Below are 22627 nucleotides of genomic sequence, written 5' to 3'. Positions count from 1 at the left end.
CAGAGAAGCTGTGTCAATGAACAAGTCTCTATGGTGGTTTTGCACTTCTTAGATCAGCTTTAGTTCCAGACCATCTATAGGGCAAACAGCCTTGGAAGATAGGGTACATCCATCAACTGTAGAGGGCGGATTTGCTTTTTGAACAGCAAAATAAAGATAATATCCCCAAATGAAAAGATGCTCAACATCACTAATCATCGGGAAATGCGAATTAAAACTAAAATGAGATACCACCTCACACCTCTGAGAATGGCTATCATCAATAAATCAACAAATAACAAGTGTTGGTAAGAATGTGGAGAAAAGGGAATCTTCATGCACTGTTGATGGGATTGTAAATTGGTGCAGCCACTATGGAAAACAATATGGAGGTTCCTCAAAATATTAAAACTAGAACTACCTTATGACCCAGCAATTCCACTTCTAGGTATATATCCAAAGAAATCAAAACCTTAATGCAAAAGGATATCTGCACCCTATGTTCCCTGCAGCATTATTTACAATAGTCAAGATATGGAAACAACCCAAATACACATCAATAGATGACTAGATAAAGAACATACATACAGTAGAATATTACTCAAACATAAAAAAGAATGAAATATTACCATTTGCAACAATATGAATGAACCTAGAAGGTATTATACTAAGTGAAATAAGTCAGACAGAGAAAGAGAAATACTGTATTGTTTCACTTACTAGTGTATGTGAAATCTAAAGAACAAAATGAACAAACAAAACAGAATCAGATTCATAGATACAGAGAACAAACTGAGGATTGCCAGATGGGAGGGGGGTTGGAGGGCTGGGTAAAAAGGGTAAAGGAATTAAGAAGTACAAATTGGTATTTAGAAAACAGTCACGGTGATGTAAAGTACAGCATAGGGAATCAGTAAATAATATTGTAATGACTATGTATGGTGCCTAATGAAACTAGATTTATTGGGTGGAGGAGAGAATCCCTTCATAAATTATATAATTGTCTAACCACTAGCTTCATACCTGGAACTAATATAAAATAATATTGAATGTCAACTATAATTGAAAATTTAAAAAAGATAATGTCTCCCTCCCAGTTTAAGGTGGGCAGGTTTGCAAGCAACCCTTTTATAAGATTGGGGGGTTCCTAAGCTCCAGGTTTCGCAGCTGCAACGTAAATGCACTGTGCACCCAACATTCCCCTAGGCCCACCTCCACATCACCCTCATAGCATTTGGAGGGCAAAGGAATCAATGGGAACATAGAAGCTCAAGATGTCTGCTGTGCTTTGTCTTTGACTCAGGAGTCCTGTGCCCTCTGCCAACATCTATGAAACTCTGCCAGGCTAACATGTTAGCTTGTGGGTAGGGTAAAATAGCAGACCCTCCAAAGTTCTTGATAGTGAACTCTATAGCTGGGCTCCTCTGAGCTCCTCATGCCATAGAAACAAACATTTTGTCAGGAACCAAGGGGATCTCTGGGGCATCTCTTAGTACTCCCTTGTACAGTAGTAAAAGTTAGGATTGTAGGAAGGGCCATTACTGGCTCAACTCTTCATTGACGATTACCCACTGATAAGGAAGAATCATACTGTGAGATATTGATGGAACACAAAGGAAACATGGCCTAGTTAGTGAAAGAAAAGTGATAAATACCAACAATGACCAGGTGACCAGGTACAAATAGGAGGAGAGCTGTACCGATCCATAATGTCTTCCTTGCTTTAATATATATATATTTATGTTCACCCTCTCCTCCAACTATCCTATATAATAAAGGCTAACATGCAAATCGACCGAACAGCAGAACAACCAGTCGCTATGACGCGCACTGACCACCAGGGGGCAGACACTCAATGTAGGAGCTGCCCCTTGGTAGTCAGTGCGCTCCCACAGGGGGAGCGCCACTCAGCCAGAAGCCCTGAGCCGGGCTCATGGCTAGTGAGCAAAGTGGCGGTGGCAGGAGCCTTTCCTGCCTCTGTGGCAGCACTAAGGATGTCCAACTAATGGGTTAGGCCCGCTCCCCACAAGGAGGGGCCCTAAGCCATCAGTCAGACATCCCCCGAGGGCTCCTGGACTGTGAGAGGGCACAGGCCGGGCTAAACCACCTCCGGAGTGCACAAATTTCGGGCACCAGGCCTCTAGTTTTATATAAGATGCTGCAGGTCAGTGGTAGTTATCCGTGTATCATCATTCAAAAGAGTATTCTCCCTTTTAAAGGCAGAGTGAATGCATCTTCCCTTGTATGTGTAATAGTTGCAACAAGTTAGGCAGAAGTAAATGTTTTACAGGTAGAAGGGTGTGAATAGATGCTGAGTATCCAAAGAGGTAGTCTGTGCTGTTAATACTCAGCCCTGCCTGCCCTTCTAAGCAGCAGCTAGTAACCCTAACACAGTATTTCTCAGATTCCCTGTCTGTAGGGTTCTGATTTAGACTCCACCAATGAGAAGCAAATGGATTTAGAAGGCAAAAAGGAGAAACTATTATTCATCTCCGGCAGCAGCTGGCAGACACAAGGGCATACAGCAAACATCGGCCTGCAGCATCTTCCAAGGAAGCTCCTGGGAGACATTGGCTTTAATGTTGCCAGCAGCTTGGGTCACTTGAAGCAGTGTCCTGTGAGTCTAACACTTTTTTATTTTTCTCAAAGCAAAGCAGTTCTCTTTGACCTTCACTACCCCAGGTCTTCCAATGGCTTGGTAAGCATATTAAATCTCTTCTTGCTAAAATATCCACGGTGTTTTGTTTTCCTAACTGACACAGATGGGCAGGATTTGGTCAGGTAGAGATTAGAGTGGGGAAGAGAAGCAGGACACATTGTATGAAGGTTAAAATGGAAAATAAAGCTGAACAAGTGGGTCAGAACTTGTCCAGCTAAGGAGGGTCTGGATGGAGACAGAGTACACACGGATATAATTTATTAAGTTATAGTAAGCATAATGTAGAAATTCCAAGCAGCGTAGAGAATAAGAGGGAAGGTTGCTATTTCACAGGAAAGCCTCTCTGACAGGCTCTCTGAGCAGAGATCTAAGCAGACAGGGGCCAGAAAGCCAGAGAGGACTTTGGGCTCCACATATTCAGGGAATAGCAGGAAGGCTAATATGGTTAAACTGAAGCCGGAAGAGCAGATCACACAGGGCCTTGAGGACTTGGGCTTTTATTCTGAGTGAGAAGGGAACCCCTGAAGGTTCTGAGAGCAGTGACATGACCTGAAACATCTGGCTGCTGTGTAGAAAACAGACAGTGGATGATAGCAAGAGTGGACCCAGAATAGCAGTTAGGAGAACAGTGAAATAAAAAGGGACATATACAGTAATTTGGACCAAGGTATGGCAGTATAATTGGTAAAAAGAAGTTGCATTCTGGATATGTTTTGAAAAAATTTGCTCATGGAATAGATGTGGGAGGGTAATAAAAAAAGAAGAGTAAAAAGGACTCCCAAGTTTCTGGCCTGAGCAATTAAAGGATATTTGCCATTAACTAACGAGTAAGGAGAACAGATTTAGGAGAGGAAACAGGGAATTCAGCTTTGACATGTTAAGTTCAAGATGCTTATTACATGTCCAACTGGATATGTTGAGGTAGAAATAATGGAAAGTCACTGTAGGCTTCCAGAAGGGAGCAGCAGGATGGGAACTGTACTTCAGAGATTAATCTGGTTAATGTCAGATAAACTGGGCAGGGAGACAGTGTGGGGAGGTTCACTGAAAGCCAGGAGTAGAGGGCGGAAACTAACTGCACTGCAGATAGCTTGAATCTCGGGGGTGGCAATGAAAACGGACTGGGGCAAGGTTCTCAATGGGGCCCACAACACCCCTGAGGGTATTTTGGAAATCCCTGAAACTATTTTTGTTCTCACAATGGTAGGAGGCACTATTGGCAATAAGCAGGTGGGGCCAAGGTTTTTCACATCTTATGCATTGCTCAGGATAGTCCAATGCAAAAAAAGAAAAGGAAAGAAAGTGGGGAAAAAGTCTACTTCCTTTCAAACAACTCATCAGACCTCCATACTTGTGAAAAACCTGATTATAATTATTTAAACCTAGATACTGACTTCATTTTACAAATAAAGTATTTTCTGCACAATTTACCCATATACTGAATTTTCCATTAATGCAGCTGCTATAAACTGAGGAAAGAAAACACTTTTTTTAATGTAAAATTTCATAAGAAATTTCACCAGTCTGAAAAAAAATGCCACAGAAAACAATACTGTTTCTAGTATTTAAGTCACTGACCAAAAAGCCCCATATCTGCATAATATGTGTAGGCATCACCTACACATACATTATAGATGAGATCTGAGATGCTTTGGTAGACTTGGAACCAAATATTTAATTAGACATAAAATGCAGGGTTCTCACTAATCAAAGTTGTTTTAAAAAGTACTATGGTCATCCTATATATTAATTTTATAGCACAATGATGAGAAATCTGTCTCGCAATAATTATTTGAAATTGAATTTGTTTATTTTAGGGTTGTCTGTCATTTTAAAATCTTACTCTGAAACTATCACCACACTTCTCTCAACCACTCTTACTACCATTTCTGTTTCCAATCCATCCTCTATTCCCATTGTCACTTAAAGGATATTGTTGCCAAAGTTTTGTTACAAATTAACAACAGAATGCAAATCTCAACTCAACAAGATGTGGAATTTCAAGACAGGAGATATATTTTCAGTAACAATACATTGCTATGCCTCCTAAGTCACAACACAGAAATTGTCCTGATTCAACACAGAAATTAAGACCCACTCACTTGCAAGGACATCCGACTTACTCATTTTTCCATTCTGAAAGTCTGTGACTTGCTGTTGTATTAGCCCTATTTCAATTAGGGCTATTTCCCTCTTTCCCTGTTATTTTACATAAAATAAATCTGGCTTGTTCTGTGTGTGGGGGGGGGGGGGAGGGCTGTTTTTCTTGTTGTTGTTGTTGTTGTTTTCAGAGAGGAAGCGAGAGGGAGAGAGAGATAGAAACATCAATGATAAGAGAGAATCATTGATTGGCTGCCTCCTGCATGTCCCCTACTGGGGATCAAGCCAGCCACCGGGCATGTGCCCTTGACCAAAATAGAACCTGGGACCCTTCAGTCTGCAGGCCAATGCTCTATCCACTGAACCAAACCGGTTAGGGCTAGTCTGGCTTGTTATTAATTACTGTACAGAATAACTTCTAGTCCAGCCGTGGGCAAACTACGGCCCATGGGCCGGATCTGGCCCATTTGAAATGAATAAAACTAGAAAAAAAAAAAAAAAAAAAAAAAAAGACCGTACCCTTTTATGTAATGACTAGGGGCCCGGTGCACGAAATTCGTGCACTGGGTGTGGGGGGGGGGGAGTGTCCCTCAGCCCAGCCTGCCCCCTCTCACATACTGGGAGCCCTCAGGCGTTGACCCCCATCACCCTCCAATCGCAGGATCGGCCCCTTGCCCAGGCCTGATGCCTCGGCCAGAGGCGTAGACCCCCATCACCCTCCGATCGCCTGATCGGCCCCTTGCCCAGGCCTGACGCCTCCGCCAAAGGTGTCAGGCTTGGACAGGGGACCCCCATTTCCCCCCGATCACTGGCTCTGGCTCCCGCCCAGGCCTGAGGCCTCTGGCCCAGGAATCATGCCTGGGCAGGGGACCCCCATCTCCCTCTGATCGCTTGCTCCACCCCCCGCCCAAGCCTGACGCCTCTGACCCAGGCTTCAGGCCTGGGCAAGGGGACCATCATATCCCCCCAATCCCCGACTCCGCCCCCCACCCAGGCCTGACGCCTCGGCCAGAGGAGTTGACCCTCATCACCCTCCAATCACCAATCACCGGATCGGCCCCTTGACCAGGCCTGAGGCCTCTGGCAGAGGTGTCAGGCCTGGGCAGGGGACCCCCAGCTCCCCGCGGTTGCAGGCTCCGCCCCTGCCCAGGCCTAACGCCTCTGGCTGAGGTGTCCGGCTCGGGCAGTGGGGACCAGCAGCTGCAGTGGCCCCGCGATCATGGGCTCTGCTTTAGGCCCAGGCAAGGGACCCCTAGCTCCCGGGACTGCCAGCTTCGACCGTGTCCAGCTCCCATCGCTGGCTCCACCCCTACTTCCTGCTCTCACTGGCCAGGGCGGCAAAGGCACCTGATTCTCCGATCATGGCTGGGGGCAGGGCAAAGGCAGCCCCAGGGCCGCCTTTGCCCTGCCCCCCAGCCCTTAGCTCCCCCCTGGGTTTCCGATCACTGCCTCCCTGCATTGTGCCTACATATGCAAATTAACCGCCATCTTGTTGGCAGTTAACTGCCAATCTTAGTTGGCAGTTAATTTGCATATAGCCCTGATTAGCCAATGAAAAGGGTATCGTCGTATGCCAATTACCATTTTTCTCTTTTATTAGATAGGATGTTTACTTTGAATTTATATTAGTTCACACAAACATTCCATCCATGCTTTTGTTGCGGCCCTCTGGTCCAGTTTAAGAACCCATTGTGGCCCTCGAGTCAAAAAGTTTGCCCACCCCTATTCTAGTCTGTTTATAAGCCTCTCTTAAACTTATCCTATATAATAAAGAACTAATATGCTAATTAGGCTGAACAACAGAACGACAGTCCAGACAACCTTCCAGACGAAGCTGGGGCTGCAAGGGCCGGCCGAGGCTGCGAGGGGCTGCCAAGGCTGCCAAGGCAGGTTGGGCTGCAAGGGCCAAGCCCCTTGCACAAATTTTGTGCATCGGGCCTCTAGTCTATATATATAAAAAGGCTAATATGCTAAGTGTCCGACTGTTCAACTGGTAGCTATGACGCGCACTGATCCCCAGGGGGCAGACACTCAATGCACAGGCATGGAAACATGAAACAGACTAATGAATCTCAGAGGGAAGTGGGGAGGGAGGAGGGTGGGAAGAGATTAACCAAAGATCTTATATGCATACTAGAGGCCCGGTGCACAGATTCGTGCACCGGTGAGGTCTCTTGGCCTGGCCTGCAGGGATCGGGCCAAAACCAGCAGTCTGACATCCCCTGAGGGGTCCCAGATTGCAAGAGGGTGCAGGTCAGGCCAAGGGTCCCCACTGGTGCATGAATCCGTGCACCGGGCTGGTTTTGGCCTGATCCCCGCAGGCCAAACCGAAGGACCCCACTGGTGCAAGAAACCGTGCACCGGGCCTCTAGTTCATTATAAAAGCTGATGGTTTCATTATCCCTTCTAATGTAACAGTGTCTGAGCATTTCATACAGAAATACAAACTATCCTAAATAATAAAAGGCTAATATGCAAATCGACCAAATAGCGAAACGACTGGTCGCTATGACGCGCACTGACAACCAGGGGACAGATGCTCAATGTAGGAGCTGCCCCCTGGTGGTCAGTGCGCTCCTACAGGGGAAGCGCTGCTCAGCCAGAAGCCCTGAGCCAGGCTCACAGCTGGCGAGCACAGTAGCAGTGGCAGGAGCCTCTCCCGCCTCCAGGTTAGGGCTAAGGATGTCCAACTGCTGGCTTAGGCCCACTTTTGGGAGCAGGCCTAAGCAGTGAGTCAGACATCCCCCCAGGGCTCCTGGACTGCGAGAGGGCACAGGCCAGGCTGAGGGACCCCCTCCCAAGTGCACGCATCTCGTGCACCAGGCCTCTAGTTTTAATATAAAGTACTTCCGTTTTTCTCTTTTTATGTTTTAGCTAGGGGAGAACACTGATTCTTTTAAACATTATGTAGGTGACCCCCCGCCCCCAACACCATGGCAGACTTTGGGAAGTTCGGGCAGCTCCAACAGCCAGCACCGAACTGGCCAAGTTATCATGATGACGGCGGCGGGAATGCTGTCGGGGAAGGAGGTGACTGAGAAGCGCAGAAACACCCGCCCTCGCCACCGCCGTCAGGCTGATCCCGCCCGACTACCGGTGATCAAGGCATTGGTGTGATTTCTCACTGAGCTTCAGTTTGGTAAAAACCAAGGGACGTCAGGTCGCGTCGCCCAAGCCAAGGAGGATGAGTTGGGTCAAGAAGCCGACCTTCCTTTACCCGTTAGAGTTCCCATGTTACACCTCATTGTGGCCTTGTTCTCCTGACTGTGATGAAACAACCCAAGTCACCTCAGAGAAACCCCAGCACTCGGGCCCCGAAGAATCAGCCAAGGGTCACGCGTCACACGCTCTGCTGTGGAGCAACCCGAAGTTCCTAGACATTTTCCCATCAGGGTTGTGCCAGGAGGAAATGTACAACTTCATCGTGACAGAGATGAACCCCATCGGGTCTCTCAGAGTGAAAGGCTTGGGTTCAGCCATAAATGTGGTTTTCAACGCGATGACACAATTACAGCTGAGCAGGGACCCCCTTCCAGAGGCCCCCGCTTGGCATTGGCAGGGGCAGGAGGGAAATTTGTAACCTAAATCCGGCAGCTGCCCAGGTTCACCGATTCAGCCGCACTGCATCCTTTTAGAAAATTCAAGCCACGACTCACGAACGGCCGTGCGGGCAGGGAGTGGCTGAGCCCTCAACATCACAGGTTTGAGCTTTTGAAGGAAAAAGACTTCCAGAACAAGAAACAAGTGTTTCCTCCGTGAATAAGAGCGTTATGTCTCATCAGGAATGAAGCAGGGCCCTGGGTTTTATTGCACATTTCCTGTCGGCTTCATCTCCACTTGGAACATGCATTACAGAACCCGCTGAGGTGAATTATGAGATAAATTTCCCATGTGAAGTCTTATCTCATAACCATCTTCTCATAAGAAGACTTCTTATGCGACTTCTAATGTCCTATGAATCCTGCCATCTCCCCCACAGGCTGACAGTGCGTGTCACTCTGTGGACGCGTCACGTGGGCGGGACGACAAGAGGCTGTCTCCCCACCCAGACTCACTGGTGTGGGGTCCAGACCAGGCTCCCTCCCCTGAGCACTCTGTGGCCACGAGTTCAACTCCGACACCTGATGGAGTAAGGACAGCCGTTTCTCCACAAGGTTGGCATCGAAGGGGCAATTATACTCATTGGTGGGCAGATAGACTGTACAAATATTTCAGATTGCTAAACACAGGACTAAGCACACCGATCTCTCAGCTACACTGCAGAACACACACAGGAACAATTTTTTTTTTTTTTAAGAAATAATGAGCCTGTCCTGTGTGGTTTAGTGGTTGAGCATCGAACAATGAACAGGAGGTCATGATTCAATTCCCGGTCAGGGCACATGCCCGGGTTGTGGGCTTGATCCCCAGTAGGAGGTATGCAGGAGGCAACTGATCTGTGATTCTCTCTCATCACCGATGTTTCTATCTCTCTCTCACTAAAAGGATACAGCAGAGAAATGCTGAGAATATACGATATTCTGAAAACATCAGGCTCTGGAGAAGCAGGTTCCCTTGGAGAGGACCATCAAAGCAGTTGAAGTGCTACGCAAAGGTCAGCTGTGGATTATGGCATTGAGGGCAGAGGCAATCCAGGAAAAATAAAATAAAATAAAACAAAACCACAATGCTACCACTTCACACTCACTAGAATGGCTAAAATTAAAAAGACCTGCAATACCACATGATGGTGAGAATATGTAGCAACTGGAACTTTCATGCATTGTTGATGCAAGTATAAAATAGTACAACCACAGTGAAAACAGATTGGGAGCTTCTTATAAAGTTAAATATATAGCTAGTAATTTCACTCTTAAGTATGTACCAAAGGGAATTAAAATGTATGTTCACAAAAAAGCATTGTACAAAAATATTTATAGCAATTTTATTCATTAATATCCCAAAACTGAAAAACAACTCAAATGTCTACCAAGAGATTAAAAACTGCTATGTTCATATTACTGAATAGTACTCAGCAATAAAAAGGAATGAACTACTGATACATACTACAACATGAACAAATCTAAGATACATTATGTTGAGTTTAAAAAGCTACTTGGCAAAAATAAAAACTACACATGATATAATTCCATTCATATGAAATTCTAGAAAAGGCAAAATTAAATTATAGTGAGTAACTAGAACAACTGTTTCCTGACTGTGGAGGAGGGGGAATTGACTAGAAATAAGCACAAGTAAACTTATGGGATAAGAAAAATAGTCTGTATCTAATAATCTTTATTTTTATTGTTGACACTATTACCAATATCCCCATTTTCCTCCCCTTTGCCCACCTCTACCCAACTCCCAGGACCCCTTCCCTCTGGCCATCACCACACTGTTGTCTGTGTCTATGGGTTATGCATATATGTTCTTTAGCTAATCCCTTCGTCTTTTTTCATCCAGTGCCCCCTCCCTTCCCCTCTGACAGATAGCTGTCAGTCTGTGCCATGTATCCATGCCTCTGTTTCTATTTTGGAGTGGTGGATAAGGGTTTTTTACATCCATAAAAATTGCTGAACTCATTTAACAAATTCATTCAAAATCAATACATTTCATTAAATGTAAATTGTACCTTTAAAATTGTAAAATTCATTGAATGCATATAATAGCCACACAAAAAGTGCATAAAGACAAATACCTTTGTCCACCTGCAAAGCTTCACCCCAGAATGGCTCCCAATCAACTGATAACCTAAATGGAAAAACAGTAAACACAAAATTGAATTGATTCAAAGCCTTATATCAGAAAGTGCTTATAAAAGAAGCAAAATCTTTTTCCATAGCTTAAATAATGGTAGACAACAACCCAGTGGCAGAAATCATTAAAAGTTTAATTCACCAAGATGATAAAACAATTTAAAATGTGTATGCATCTAATAACATACTCTCAAAATACATAAAGAAACAATAGGCTAATCCAAAATCATAGGAAGAGATTGTAATATCTCTCAGTATCTAACAAATCTCACAGACAAAACTCAGTAGAGCTCTAAGATCTGAGCAACACAGCAAACCTAATCAAGGACACACAGCACTGCACTTTACAACTACAAAAATGCTTTTCAAAGATGCAAGGAACAGCTATAAAAATGAACCACATGCCGTGCCATAAAGTAAAAGTAAGTAACAATATATTTGAAATGAAGAATCAGCCTGACCGGTTTGGCTCAGTGTTTGAGCATCAACCTATGAATAAGGAGATCATGGTTCAATTTCTGGTCAGGGCACATGCCCAGGTTTTGGGCTTGATCCTCAGTAAGGGGCATGTAGGAAGCAGCTGATCAATGCTGTTTCTCACTTATCATTGCTGTTTCTATCTCCCTCTCCCTTCCTCTCTGAAATCAATAAAAAATACTTTAAAAAAAAAAAAAAAGAATCATCATCATCAGAGGGACAACAGACGATTAAAATAAAGAAATATTGCTCAAAAAAGTGGAAAAATCAAATTCTAGGACCTAACATGAATTCTCAGCACCACTCTACAACCTATCATTTAAAATTTTTGAGGCACATAAGACATGAAAAGCACGAAAAAGCCATGCCAAAACAATCATTATTTCCTTTTATAACAAACTAGTAGAGCAAACAAGTAGAACATTCTGACTTCCTAAAACATTTAATAAAGCTTCTCATGAGGCTTCAAGTAATAAACCATAATTACGAGTCTCTTGCACAAAAAGACTCTTGACTTCCAGACAAATGAGGTAAATGGAGAAATACAGTCTGGATGATGGCGTAAGTAGATCAGTGGCTGATTAAACATCCATACGTTTCACAGTAATGATTAATGGAACAGTGTCAACTTGGATTACAAGTCTCTAGTGGCAACATTGCAGGGCTTTGTCTTTTATCCTCTTCCACATTTATGTAAACATCCTGAATATAAATAAACAAAGCACTGCTTATCTAGTAGAAGATGAAACCGTGTCTAACTGAATAGCAAATCTCAGGTAGAGAATAAACATTTAAAAGATTCCCAGAGAAAATTCTAGTTCTTTTGGATTCCTGTGTTGTTCATATCACTATTATAGAAACTACACTCTATATTATATTAGTTCTTTATATCATTCTCTTCCAAGATTATAATATAGGTCTCTGTAAAACTTCGCACTTAGTTAGGTGTAAAAGAAACTACATAGTACAGAAACGAGAAACCTCTGGCTGACCACAGTGCCAAGATAATCCAACATGCAGCTGCTTCTAAACAAGATGGAGTAACAGATGGTTTACTCTCCCACCTGAAATACCAAAAAATGGATAATAAAATATGTAAAACAAGTTTTCAAGAAACATCAGGCAATAAAGAATGGTGATCCCAAAGATGGAAACCAAACAAGGTGAACTCTACCATTACCCAAGCTCACTGTCTTAAAAGTGTCAACGCCCTGCAGTAAGGCAGAAACCCACATAAAGCTCAGCTACCTCTCCCTTAGTTGAGGACATGGAAGTGAGAGTATGAGGAGCCCATATGGCTAGAGTTAGCAGGATTGAGTACCTGAGAGACAAAAGTTACACAGAGATTGAACTCAAGAGTCTGCAGAGGATTCCTATAATTATTTGCATGAGTCCTGCTTAGTGCATATGTGAAAGAAAAACTACCCAAGAATGGGAAAGAATCATCTGACAGGATTAGAGGTGTACCTGGTGCTCACAGCCAGCTGGGAACTGTGCCAACCAGACAGAAAAATTTCCAGATTCACAAGGCATTGGGCAGAGTACATAGAAGTATTTTGCCTCAATACAGGGAAATAATTAGCTGTATAGAGCTGGGTCTGGTCTCACCTAACAAGCCATAAAAGATTAAAAGTTTCAAAACTGCTTCCAAGTAATTTATTTTACTCCCAGAACAAAGCTCAAGAATTTTTATAGAAATGCAAAAATATAGAGTACCCAATAAGGTAAAATTAGATCTAGCATCCAATAAAAGATTACTAAGCATGCAAACAGATAGGAAAACATTGCCAATAATGAGGAAAATTATCCAGTAACCAGAAATAACACACATGTTAACTGATTAGGACATTAAAAACACTTATAATTATGCTTCCTAGGCTTGGAAATGTAAGTAGAGACATGGAAGATATAAAAAGACGCAAACTGAACTTCTAGAGATGCAAATTACAATGTCTACGCTAAAAAAAACATTGAATAGAATTAATAGAAAATTAGACATTAGGGAAGAAATGATTGCTAAATTAAATTTGGAGATATAGCATTAGAAACTATCCAGAATGTAAAATGGGACAGAAAAAAGAATTTTAAAAGATGAAAAGAGCAGCCCTGGCCAATGTGGCTCAGTTGGTGGGGAGTCATCGTGTGCACAAAAGGGTTGCAGGTTTTATTTCCATCAGGGCACATGCATAGGTTCTGGGCTCGATCCCCAGTAGGGGGCATGCAGGAGGCAGCTGATGGATGTTTCTCTCTCATCAATGTTTCTATCTCTCTCCCCCTCTCCCTTCTCTCTAACAAGCAATAAAAACATAAATTTTTTTAAAAAGGTGAAAATAAACATCAGTGAGCTATGGGTCAATTTCAAGTGGCCTATGATATATGTAATTGGAATCCCCAAAGAAGAGGAGAGAGAAGAAGTGACAAAAATATTTGAAGAAATAACAGCCAAAATTTGTCCAAATTTAATTAAAACTACAAATCCATAGAACCAAGAAGTTCAACAAATCCCAAGTAAAAGAAACATGAAAAAAAAACTACAGAGATACACTATAATGAAATTGCTCAAAATCAGTAATTAAGAGGAAATCTTACAAAGAGCCAGGGGTTAAAAAACATTACATTCAGAGATTCAAATAGAAGATGACTGCAGAGCCCTAATCAAAAGCAATGTAAACAAAAAGTGGAACAACATGACAGGAAAAAAGCTGTCAACCTACAATTCTATATCCATCAGAAATATCCTTCAAAAATGATAGCAAAATAAAGTCTTTTTGAGATATACAAAAGCTGAAATAACTCATCATCAACAAACCTATACCATAAGAAATGCTTAAATAAGTCCTTCAGGCAGAAGGAAAAGCTATCAGAGAGAACTCAGATCTACACAAACACATGAAAAGCACCAAAAGTGGTAACTACATAAGTTAACCACTTTTAAGTAGCTACATACTCACAAATCAATATTGTTTCTAATTATTTAAATATTTAATAGATAATTCACTAAACCAAAATAAACAATAACAATGTAGCATAGGGTTTATAACATATGTAAAAAGTAAAATATATGATAACAACTGCATAGAGGTTGAAGAGAAAATATACTATTGAAGGTTGCTCTACTATGCATGAAGTGGTGTACCACCACACAAGGACATACTATGATATCTATTATAAAACCTCAAGTAACCACTAAATAACAAACAGTGCAATAACTAATAAGCTAACATAGAATATAAAACAGAATTATTGCCCTGGCTGGTTTGGCTCAGGGGATAGAGCATTGGACTACGGACTAGGCAGTGGTTCTCAACCTTCTGGCCCTTTAAATACAGTTCCTCATGTTGTGACCCAACCATAAAATTATTTTCGTTGCTACTTCATAACTGTAATGTTGCTACTATTAAATATCTGATATGCAGGATGGTCTTAGGCCACCCCTGTGAAAGGGTCGTTCGACTGCCAAAGGGGTCACGACCCACAGATTGAGAACCGCTGGACTAGAGTGCCCCAGTTTTGATTCCAGTCAAGGGCACATGCTCGGGTTGCGGGCTCGATCCCCAGTGGGGGACTGCAGGAGGCAGCCAATCAATGATTCTCTCTCATCATTGATGTTTCTATCTCTCTCTCCCTCTCCCTTCCTCTCTGAAATCAATAAAAATATATTTTAAAAAAACAAAAACAGAATTATTAAAAAATTAATCTGAAAACAGGAAAAAGAAAATCAAAGAACAGGAGACAAGCAGAAAACAAATAGCAACATGATAGATTTAAACATACCATAAAATCACTTTAAATAGTCTATATATCCTAATTAAAAGACAAACATATATGCTTTATATATAATATTTATGTATATTTAACACTTTTATATATATACAAATTTATATGTAAAATCTGTATATTCTTGTCTGTCTCCTCTAATAGACTAAAAGCTCCTTGAAGGAGATAATGTATTATATTCCTCTGCATCGTCATAACCATCACATAAAAGGTTCTCACTAAAGAGGGAGGGAGGAGAGGAAGTCAGTCTATTGACTCCCAATTCTTATCTTTCTTCTTTAGAAAATATAATTCACATTATTTGTACATTCAACTACAGCCTCCTTAATAAGGTATAACCATAAAAATCCAGATATGCTTCTAGATAAAACACTTCTAATTAACCCAGCATAGTATCAATATGTTCTTTTTTCTGTATTTAATAATTTTCCCTTAATAAACAGTGATTTATAAAGAAGTCAGCAATGGCATTTTCTGTCTGCATACCTGAGCCACACAGGTGCTAACATCCCAATAAAACAAGCAAAGAGGAATTTGCTGGCCCAGGCAGCCAGCACACAAGTGATCCACAGAAACAAGACAGTGACTCCCTAGACAGCTACAACCGGCACAGTAACACAGACGCTGGGCTAGAGAAGGACTTCACGACCTACTTTCCCTTTGGCAATCCCAATTTTATGCTTCTGCTTTCAGGCATTAAATTAGAATGCTTAAAGCATAGTATTATAACAACAATTCTTGAGGGTTTTCACCTTGTTTAGTAAGGGCTTCTCGGAGAGCAGGAGTTATCATAGCTCTTCTTTCACTGGCTTCATTCTTCACTGTGTTCCTGAGCAAACCAGTTTTCTCTTCCTGCTGCTCCTTTTCTCTCTGCATTAAAATAAAAAGAGTGAAAGCCAGAAATGGTAATGCACAATGAAAATAACAGCACAACAATCATGAACAGGTAGCATGAATAAAAAGATTCATCATGAACCATGGCCCCACAACCCTGTTCTCATGAAAGTGATCACATTTCCAGTTAGACGATAATCTAAAAACAAGCCAGTCTTTTTTTTTAAGTAGCTACATACACCCACAAAACATAAATCAATAATCATGTATCTACATGTCAAAAATTTTAGCACACTGAGTACAAACCGCTACATAATTTCAGCCAGTTATTTCTCTGAGTTTCAATTTCTTCACCCGAAAAAGGTGGAAAGTAGTATCTATGGAGCAGGAATGGATTGAAGATTAATTGAAATAAAATCACCTGGCACGATGCCTGACACATAATAGAGTTCAATAAATTCCAGCTACTGCAGGTTATTGAATCTGCAAACCCCAAATACAAGTCAAAAAAGAACTCTGGGCTTCCCAGACAACCATCTGCTCAGAGACCAAGTTACTCCATCACCTCCACCTGATGCCCCAGTAGCTCCTTTAGAACAGCCGTCGCCAACCGGTGGTCGGCAGACCACTGGTGGTCCGTGAGGTCCGAAAGGTTGGCAAACACTGCTTTACAAGATCCCATGAGGAAAATCTGTCTTCACTGACAGGAAGAAAGCTGAAGGATAAAACTGATTGTGTTTCCTTTTGACTCTGACCACTAGAAAATTCCACAGCATATCGCTGATTACTGTATAAGGTCTTGCAGTTTCTGTAAGTGGTTTCATATTACAAGATGACCCTCATTCAGTTTTTTCATAGGCTTTTCTCTCTTTTTAAATCTTAGTATATATACACTTACATTTTTTTAAGTTATCGTCATGTCTTTTTGAAAGATGGTAAAGAACAAATTAATATTTTCAGACAATACATAAAGTCTGTGCTACACTTTAAAGGAAACACATCAGATTTTAATAAAAGCTGCAGAAATTCAAAATAATTCCCCTTGACAGCAGCCCTACCACCAAGCCCTAGACTGCCCATTTCTAATGTCCAGCCCCCAGTGACTCAGTGAGCAGAACTCACAGTAGCACCCTTTCCACCTGAAACTGGAAACACCTCACAGATGACAAGATGTCTGAGATCTGCATCAAACTAATACAGAAGAGAGGACAGTCCATGTTTGAAGCTGGGCAACAGGTGATAGGGATTCAGTCTGTCCTTCTGTCTACTTTTGTGAATGTCCAATGTTCTCTATATATAAAATGTGAAACAGGTTAATTTTTTTTTAATAGAGAAAGGCAAACCGATGAAATCCAGAGTTAATTTCTCTGCCTTCTCTGTTACTTCAGGGATTTACTCTGAAGTAGGAACTCAGTGAAAAAGTGCTTTATAATCAAATGTACCAAATGAGAAACAAACCCAGTTAGTTCTATCTGTCCTAAAAGTCAGCATTCCAAACTACTAAATATAATCTAAATGCAAAGTTAAGAAAAAATTTTGCTTGTTAGTAGAGTTCTCAACTGCATATTTTCAGATGGAATTGAAAAAACTTACAAACAAATACCATTTGTTCTTATCTATTATAAAAATAATCAGTTTGACACAGGGCATTTTTGATAAATTAAAAGGATCCGGTTATTTTAAGGTATTTATTTTTAAGAAGAGTCCTTTGGCTTTATAAAAGTCCATTTCAAACCTAAAATCAAAGTGAGCTGAAAAGGAAGACTTGCAGTAGAGCTAAAGGAAACAACCTTGACCTTAATCACATCTACATGTCTGAAATAATTCCACAGCAGTTACTGTAAGTCGCTACTAATGATGCAAGAATTGAAAGGTGGCAGTATTTACTCTTGAAAGCCACTGTCACCACAACACATCACTCAGCTTATTTACTTACCACAAAGGCCACATAAACCCAAACCTGGAGCCAGCCCATGACACTGGCCTCTGACCACTGTGCTCACAACTCTACAAACACCCTCTTGTGGTTTAAAACATAAAAAACAAACTTCTGACCATTATGTAATGAATATAATGTACTCTTCAAAGAATGCCAATGGAACATCATCCATGCCCCATCACTAGAAAAATTATTATAAAATGTGAGTGTAACTACTCCAGATTCAATACTTTAGACACAAAGTTTATATAGAAAGAGATCAGAGGCAATTATTAAGAGGCTTGAGCATTAAGGACAAACAACATTTATCATTCTTGGCCTCTATGGCAGTTTGGGCCTATCTTCCATATGTAACAGCAACTTCATTTCTAAAATGAAATACAATGGTTCATAATATCCCTAAAGGAAATGCAAAGCACCATTCAAATTCTAATTATAATCTCCTAGCTGCAGACATGGATCACTGTTTGCCTAGAATATAACAACTATGGAGGACCTATGTATTTTTATTTTTTTTCTAGAACCCCAGTGCACGGATTTGTGCACGGGTGGGGTCCCTCGGCCTTACCAGCAATCAGGGCTGATCGGGGGTGCTGGGGGAGGAGGGAGCGGCTGGCTATGGGGAGGGACCTTGGGAGGTTGGCCTCAGCAGCAAGCTAAACAGTGGCTGATTCCTCGAGGAATTGGGCTCCCTTCTCCCTCCTGTCTGGGTCTGGGGTGCAGGTGAACCAGATTCAGGGCTGTCAGTGCCCCAGCAGCAAGCTAACCAACGGCCAATTCAGTGAGGAATCGGGCTCCCTACTCCCTCCTGTCTGGGTCCTGGGTGTGGGTGAACCAGATTCGAGGCTGTCAGTGTACATCATAGCTGCTGGCCGGTGGTCTGGTCATTCCAGTCGTTCTGGTCCTAACGGTCGCTTAGGCTTTTATATATATAGACTAGGGGGCTGGTGCACGAAATTCGTGCACTGTGTGTGTGTGTGTGTGTGTGTGTGTGTGTGTGTGTGTGTGTGTAGTGTCCCTCAGCCCAGCCTGCCCCCTCTCACATACTGGGAGCCCTCAGGCGTTGACCCCCATCACCCTCCAATCGCAGGATCGGCCCCTTGCCCAGGCCTGATGCCTCAGAGGCGTCAGGCCTGGGCAGGGGACCCTCATTTCCCCCCATCACTGGTTCTGCCCCCAGCCCAGGCCTGATGCCTCGGCCAGAGGCGTAGACCCCCATCACCCTCCGATCGCCTGATCGGCCCCTTGCCCAGGCCTGACGCCTCCGCCAGAGGTGTCAGGCTTGGACAGGGGACCCCCATCTCCCCCTGATCACTGGCTCTGGCCCCCGCCCAGGCCTGAGGCCTCTGGCCCAGGAATCATGCCTGGGCAGGGGACCCCCATCTCCCTCTGATCGCTGGCTCCACCCCCCGCCCAAGCCTGACGCCTCTGACCCAGGCTTCAGGCCTGGGCAAGGGGACCATCATATCCCCCCAATCCCCGGCTCAGCCCCCCGCCAAGGCCTGATGCCTCGGCCAGAGGAGTTGACCCTCATCACCGTCCGATCACCAATCACCGGATCGGCCCCTTGACCAGGCCTGAGGCCTCTGGCAGAGGTGTCAAGCCTGGGCAGGGGACCCCCAGCTCCCCACGTTGCAGGCTCCGCCCCTGCCCAGGCCTAATGCCTCTGGCTGAGGCGTCCGGCTCGGGCAGCGGGGACCCACAGCTGCAGCGGCCCCGTGATCATGGGCTTCGCTTTAGGCCCAGGCAAGGGACCCCTAGCTCCCGGGACTGCCAGCTTTGACCGTGTTGAGCTCCCATCGCTGGCTCCACCCCTACTTCCTGCTATCACTGGCCAGGGCGGCAAAGGCGCCTGATTCTCCGATCATGGCTGGGGGGCAGGGCAAAGGCAGCCCCAGGGCCACCTTTGCCCTGCCCCCCAGCTCTTAGCTCCCCCCTGGGTTTCCGATCACTGTCAGTGGCAGGGGGCTTCTTCCTGCTTTCCCTTTCGCCTCCCTGCATTGTGCCTACATATGCAAATTAGCCGCCATCTTGTTGGCAGTTAACTGCCAATCTTAGTTGGCAGTTAACTGCCAATCTTAGTTGGCAGTTAATTTGCATATAGCCCTGATTAGCCAATGAAAAGGGTATCGTCGTACGCCAATTACCATTTTTCTCTTTTATTAGATAGGATAGCTGTTACATAGCCTAAACAGAAATAAATGAAGATTCCAGAATTGGTCAACCTTTTTTTCCTCCCTCTCATGTATACCACATTTAACACGGTTTTAATTCCCAACATACTGGTTCTCCTATCTGCAATGACACCACTGTTGCCCAAAGCCTTGATTTCTTCTACGAGACAACTGCAACAGCCAAACAAATGGTCTGCCTGTCTCCAACCTCTACTTCTACCCTTTCTCCAAATCTCAAACCTATAACACTTGCCTTGAAAGAAAAATTCCACTCCAAGCTACTGTTTCCCAACATGCAAAAAGAAAACCCAATTATACACTTACTTCCTAGGCACTTGAGAAAATGATCCTATATAATAAAAGGCTAGCATGCAAATAGACCAAACGGCAGAACAATCGAACAACCAGTCACTATGACATGCACTGACCACTAGGGGGCACACACGAAACATGGTGGGCGTCAGCAGGAGGTGGCAGAGCGCAGAACATGGTGGGCGTCAGCCGCGGTGGGATGGTGGAGCAGGTGAGCAGGGACACCAAACCAAGGTGGGGTGCTGGTTGCTGTCATCGGGGCAAGCCTCTGGTGGTTACTAAAAATTCTTTGCTCCTGCGTGTCGCAGTCTCCCCCAGCGCTTGCACCTGCTGCCAGTGCCAGCCCCGCTCACACCCGCTGCTGGCGCCAGAGCCAACGCTCGAACCCGCTGCCCGTGCCTGGCACCAGCCCCACTTGCACCCACTGCTGGCGCCAGACCCAATTGCTCTGCACCATCAGCGGGTGCAAGCGGGGCCGGCGCCATCAGTGCGTGGGAGCAGTGGCAGCCGGAGCAGGGCTGCCGGCAGACAGGGGACCAGGGGCCACAGTGGGAGGGGCCAGGTAGGGGCGTAGAGGATGGGCCAAGACCCACCCCTGTGCCCACTGCAGCCTCACGGCCCACAGTTCTTTTCAAGGTGCACGAATTCGTGCACTGGACCCCTAGTTATATATAAGTGGGAAGTTCTTTCAAAACAGAATAGACTATATCAGGGGGTGGGCAACCTTTTTGTGAGTGAATGCCAAAACCAGCAAAATCTCTGACTCAAAATTCTTCTGCATGCCAACCCTAATTTTTTGAGAACATGTTACACCTACTTGATATCTCTTAAGGTGTACGTATGTGAAGAACCTTGAAGAAATAATAAAATTCATTCGAGTGACAAAAACACAGTATATGATGATGAAAAATACATTTATTTTTTAATGTATACATGTACACTGATAGTCCAACAGAAAACTTTATGACTTCGTTTGATATTATCAGTGGGACTTCTGCTGCTGCATCACTGATGACAGAGATTTTACATCAGGTTTCTATTTCATGACCTTCAGAGATATTCACGAGCTACTACTTTCATCCGTCAGGCTACTCCTATTACGAGACTTAACAAAATTCATCACTGAGAACAAAGATTCACAAGCGTATGTGGATGAAACCAAAACACTGGTCGGATCTAGGAAGGCAGGGAGAGTTAAGGCAGAGGCATAGAAATTGCTCTTCCCCTCTCTCATCAATCCATGTCTATGGTCTTTAAGATAACTTGTTATGTAAAATTATTTATTTATCTAAGATGCACCTACACTGAATTTATCTGAAAAATAAAAAAGTTGATATTAAGAAAAAAATTGTAAATGGAAGATTATAAGAGAGGGTTTCGCATGCCAGCAAAAGTTACTGGTGTGCCATGTTTGGCACGCATGCCAGGGATTGCCCACCCCTGGACTATATGAATCATATATAACAAAGAGAGCCAGCCGAAACCGGTTTGGCTCAGTGGATAGAGCGTCGGCCTGCGGACTGAAAGGTCCCAGGTTAGATTCCGGTCAAGGGCATGTACCTAGGTTGCGGGCACATCCCCGGTGGGGGATGTGCAGGAGGCGGCTGGTCAATGTTTCTCTCGCATCGATGTTTCTGACTCTCTCTCTCCCTTCCTCTCTGTAAAAAAATCAATAAAATATATTTAAAAAAAAAAACAAAGAGAGCCAAGAGTGGTCCTAAATTTTTTTAAGACATTATACAATATTACCTAACTCATTTTTACATCATCATCCCAAACAACACAGTACCACCCCAAAATTGCCTAGGATTTTAAAAAAAAAAAAGGCAGTAAGTGATTTGTTAAAGATCTTAAGATAAAATGGCACCTAGTTGTGATACTGTTGTAATTAACTAGCTATTAGTAACAGAAAAGGAGCAAAGGGAAGGCCAGACATTATAGGCATGTTCCCTGGAAAACACTGGGGAAGGGAACCACATACAGAAGATACTTGCTTGTCAATCACACCTGGGGACAGAGCTGGAATGGGCATGGCCACTGCAAGTGCTCAGAAATTTGGGATATATAGTCCCCTGAACAAAGAAACTCACTCTCCTACTCTCTTGGTTCATCGTGGCACACTTGGCTCATGGCTCATGCTTGGCTCCCTAGCATTCTCCCATGTGGTCCACGACCATGTGGACCCCCACACACAATGGCCTAATAGGCTGCAACTAACCTATATTGGACCTGGCTGCAACCTGGACCGGAAACTCTTACCACTGGCTCTAATTTTAGTCCTACTGAAACCCCAGCTACACTTCTTCTATGACTGGACTAAGAGAAATGGGACTTTGGAAATCCAGGAATGTAATTGCACAGAAATAAAGCTTTCTGCCATACCTCATCCTCCAATGGAGGCCTCTGGAAATGCTCATGCCAGCGGTGCCCCACGAACCTCACTCTCACTAGCAACGATAGAAGACAAGGCACATTTTTTTCCGATTACAGTTGGACAATGCCAAACTGGTGTTTTGCAACAAAAAATCTTTTTATTACCAAAGCACACATTTCTTCTGTGGGGATAGGGAAGTGTTTCTGATTATTTGTTTAAATCTGTTTCTTTTTATTGATCCTTGTTTACCATCAGGTGATCCCC

General features: G+C 43.6%; 1 protein-coding gene across 5 annotated transcripts in view; it reads right to left on the bottom strand.

Moving 5' to 3' along the window:
* LOC132233155 (S-adenosyl-L-methionine-dependent tRNA 4-demethylwyosine synthase TYW1) overlaps nucleotides 1-22627 on the bottom strand; it is a 119181-nt gene that overhangs the window by 76133 nt on the left and 20421 nt on the right. For all 5 annotated transcript variants that reach the window (XM_059693371.1, XM_059693368.1, XM_059693366.1 and 2 more), the window contains 2 exons: nucleotides 15483-15600; nucleotides 10419-10471 (listed from right to left, as the gene is read on the bottom strand). In XM_059693371.1, the coding sequence (XP_059549354.1) occupies nucleotides 10419-10471; nucleotides 15483-15600 (171 nt within the window). The remainder of the gene's footprint in view (nucleotides 1-10418; nucleotides 10472-15482; nucleotides 15601-22627) is intronic.

This window comes from Myotis daubentonii, chromosome 4 (genome assembly GCF_963259705.1).
Source record: "Myotis daubentonii chromosome 4, mMyoDau2.1, whole genome shotgun sequence".
Classification (NCBI taxonomy): domain Eukaryota; kingdom Metazoa; phylum Chordata; class Mammalia; order Chiroptera; family Vespertilionidae; genus Myotis; species Myotis daubentonii.
This window is presented reverse-complemented; position numbering and strand designations above follow the sequence as displayed.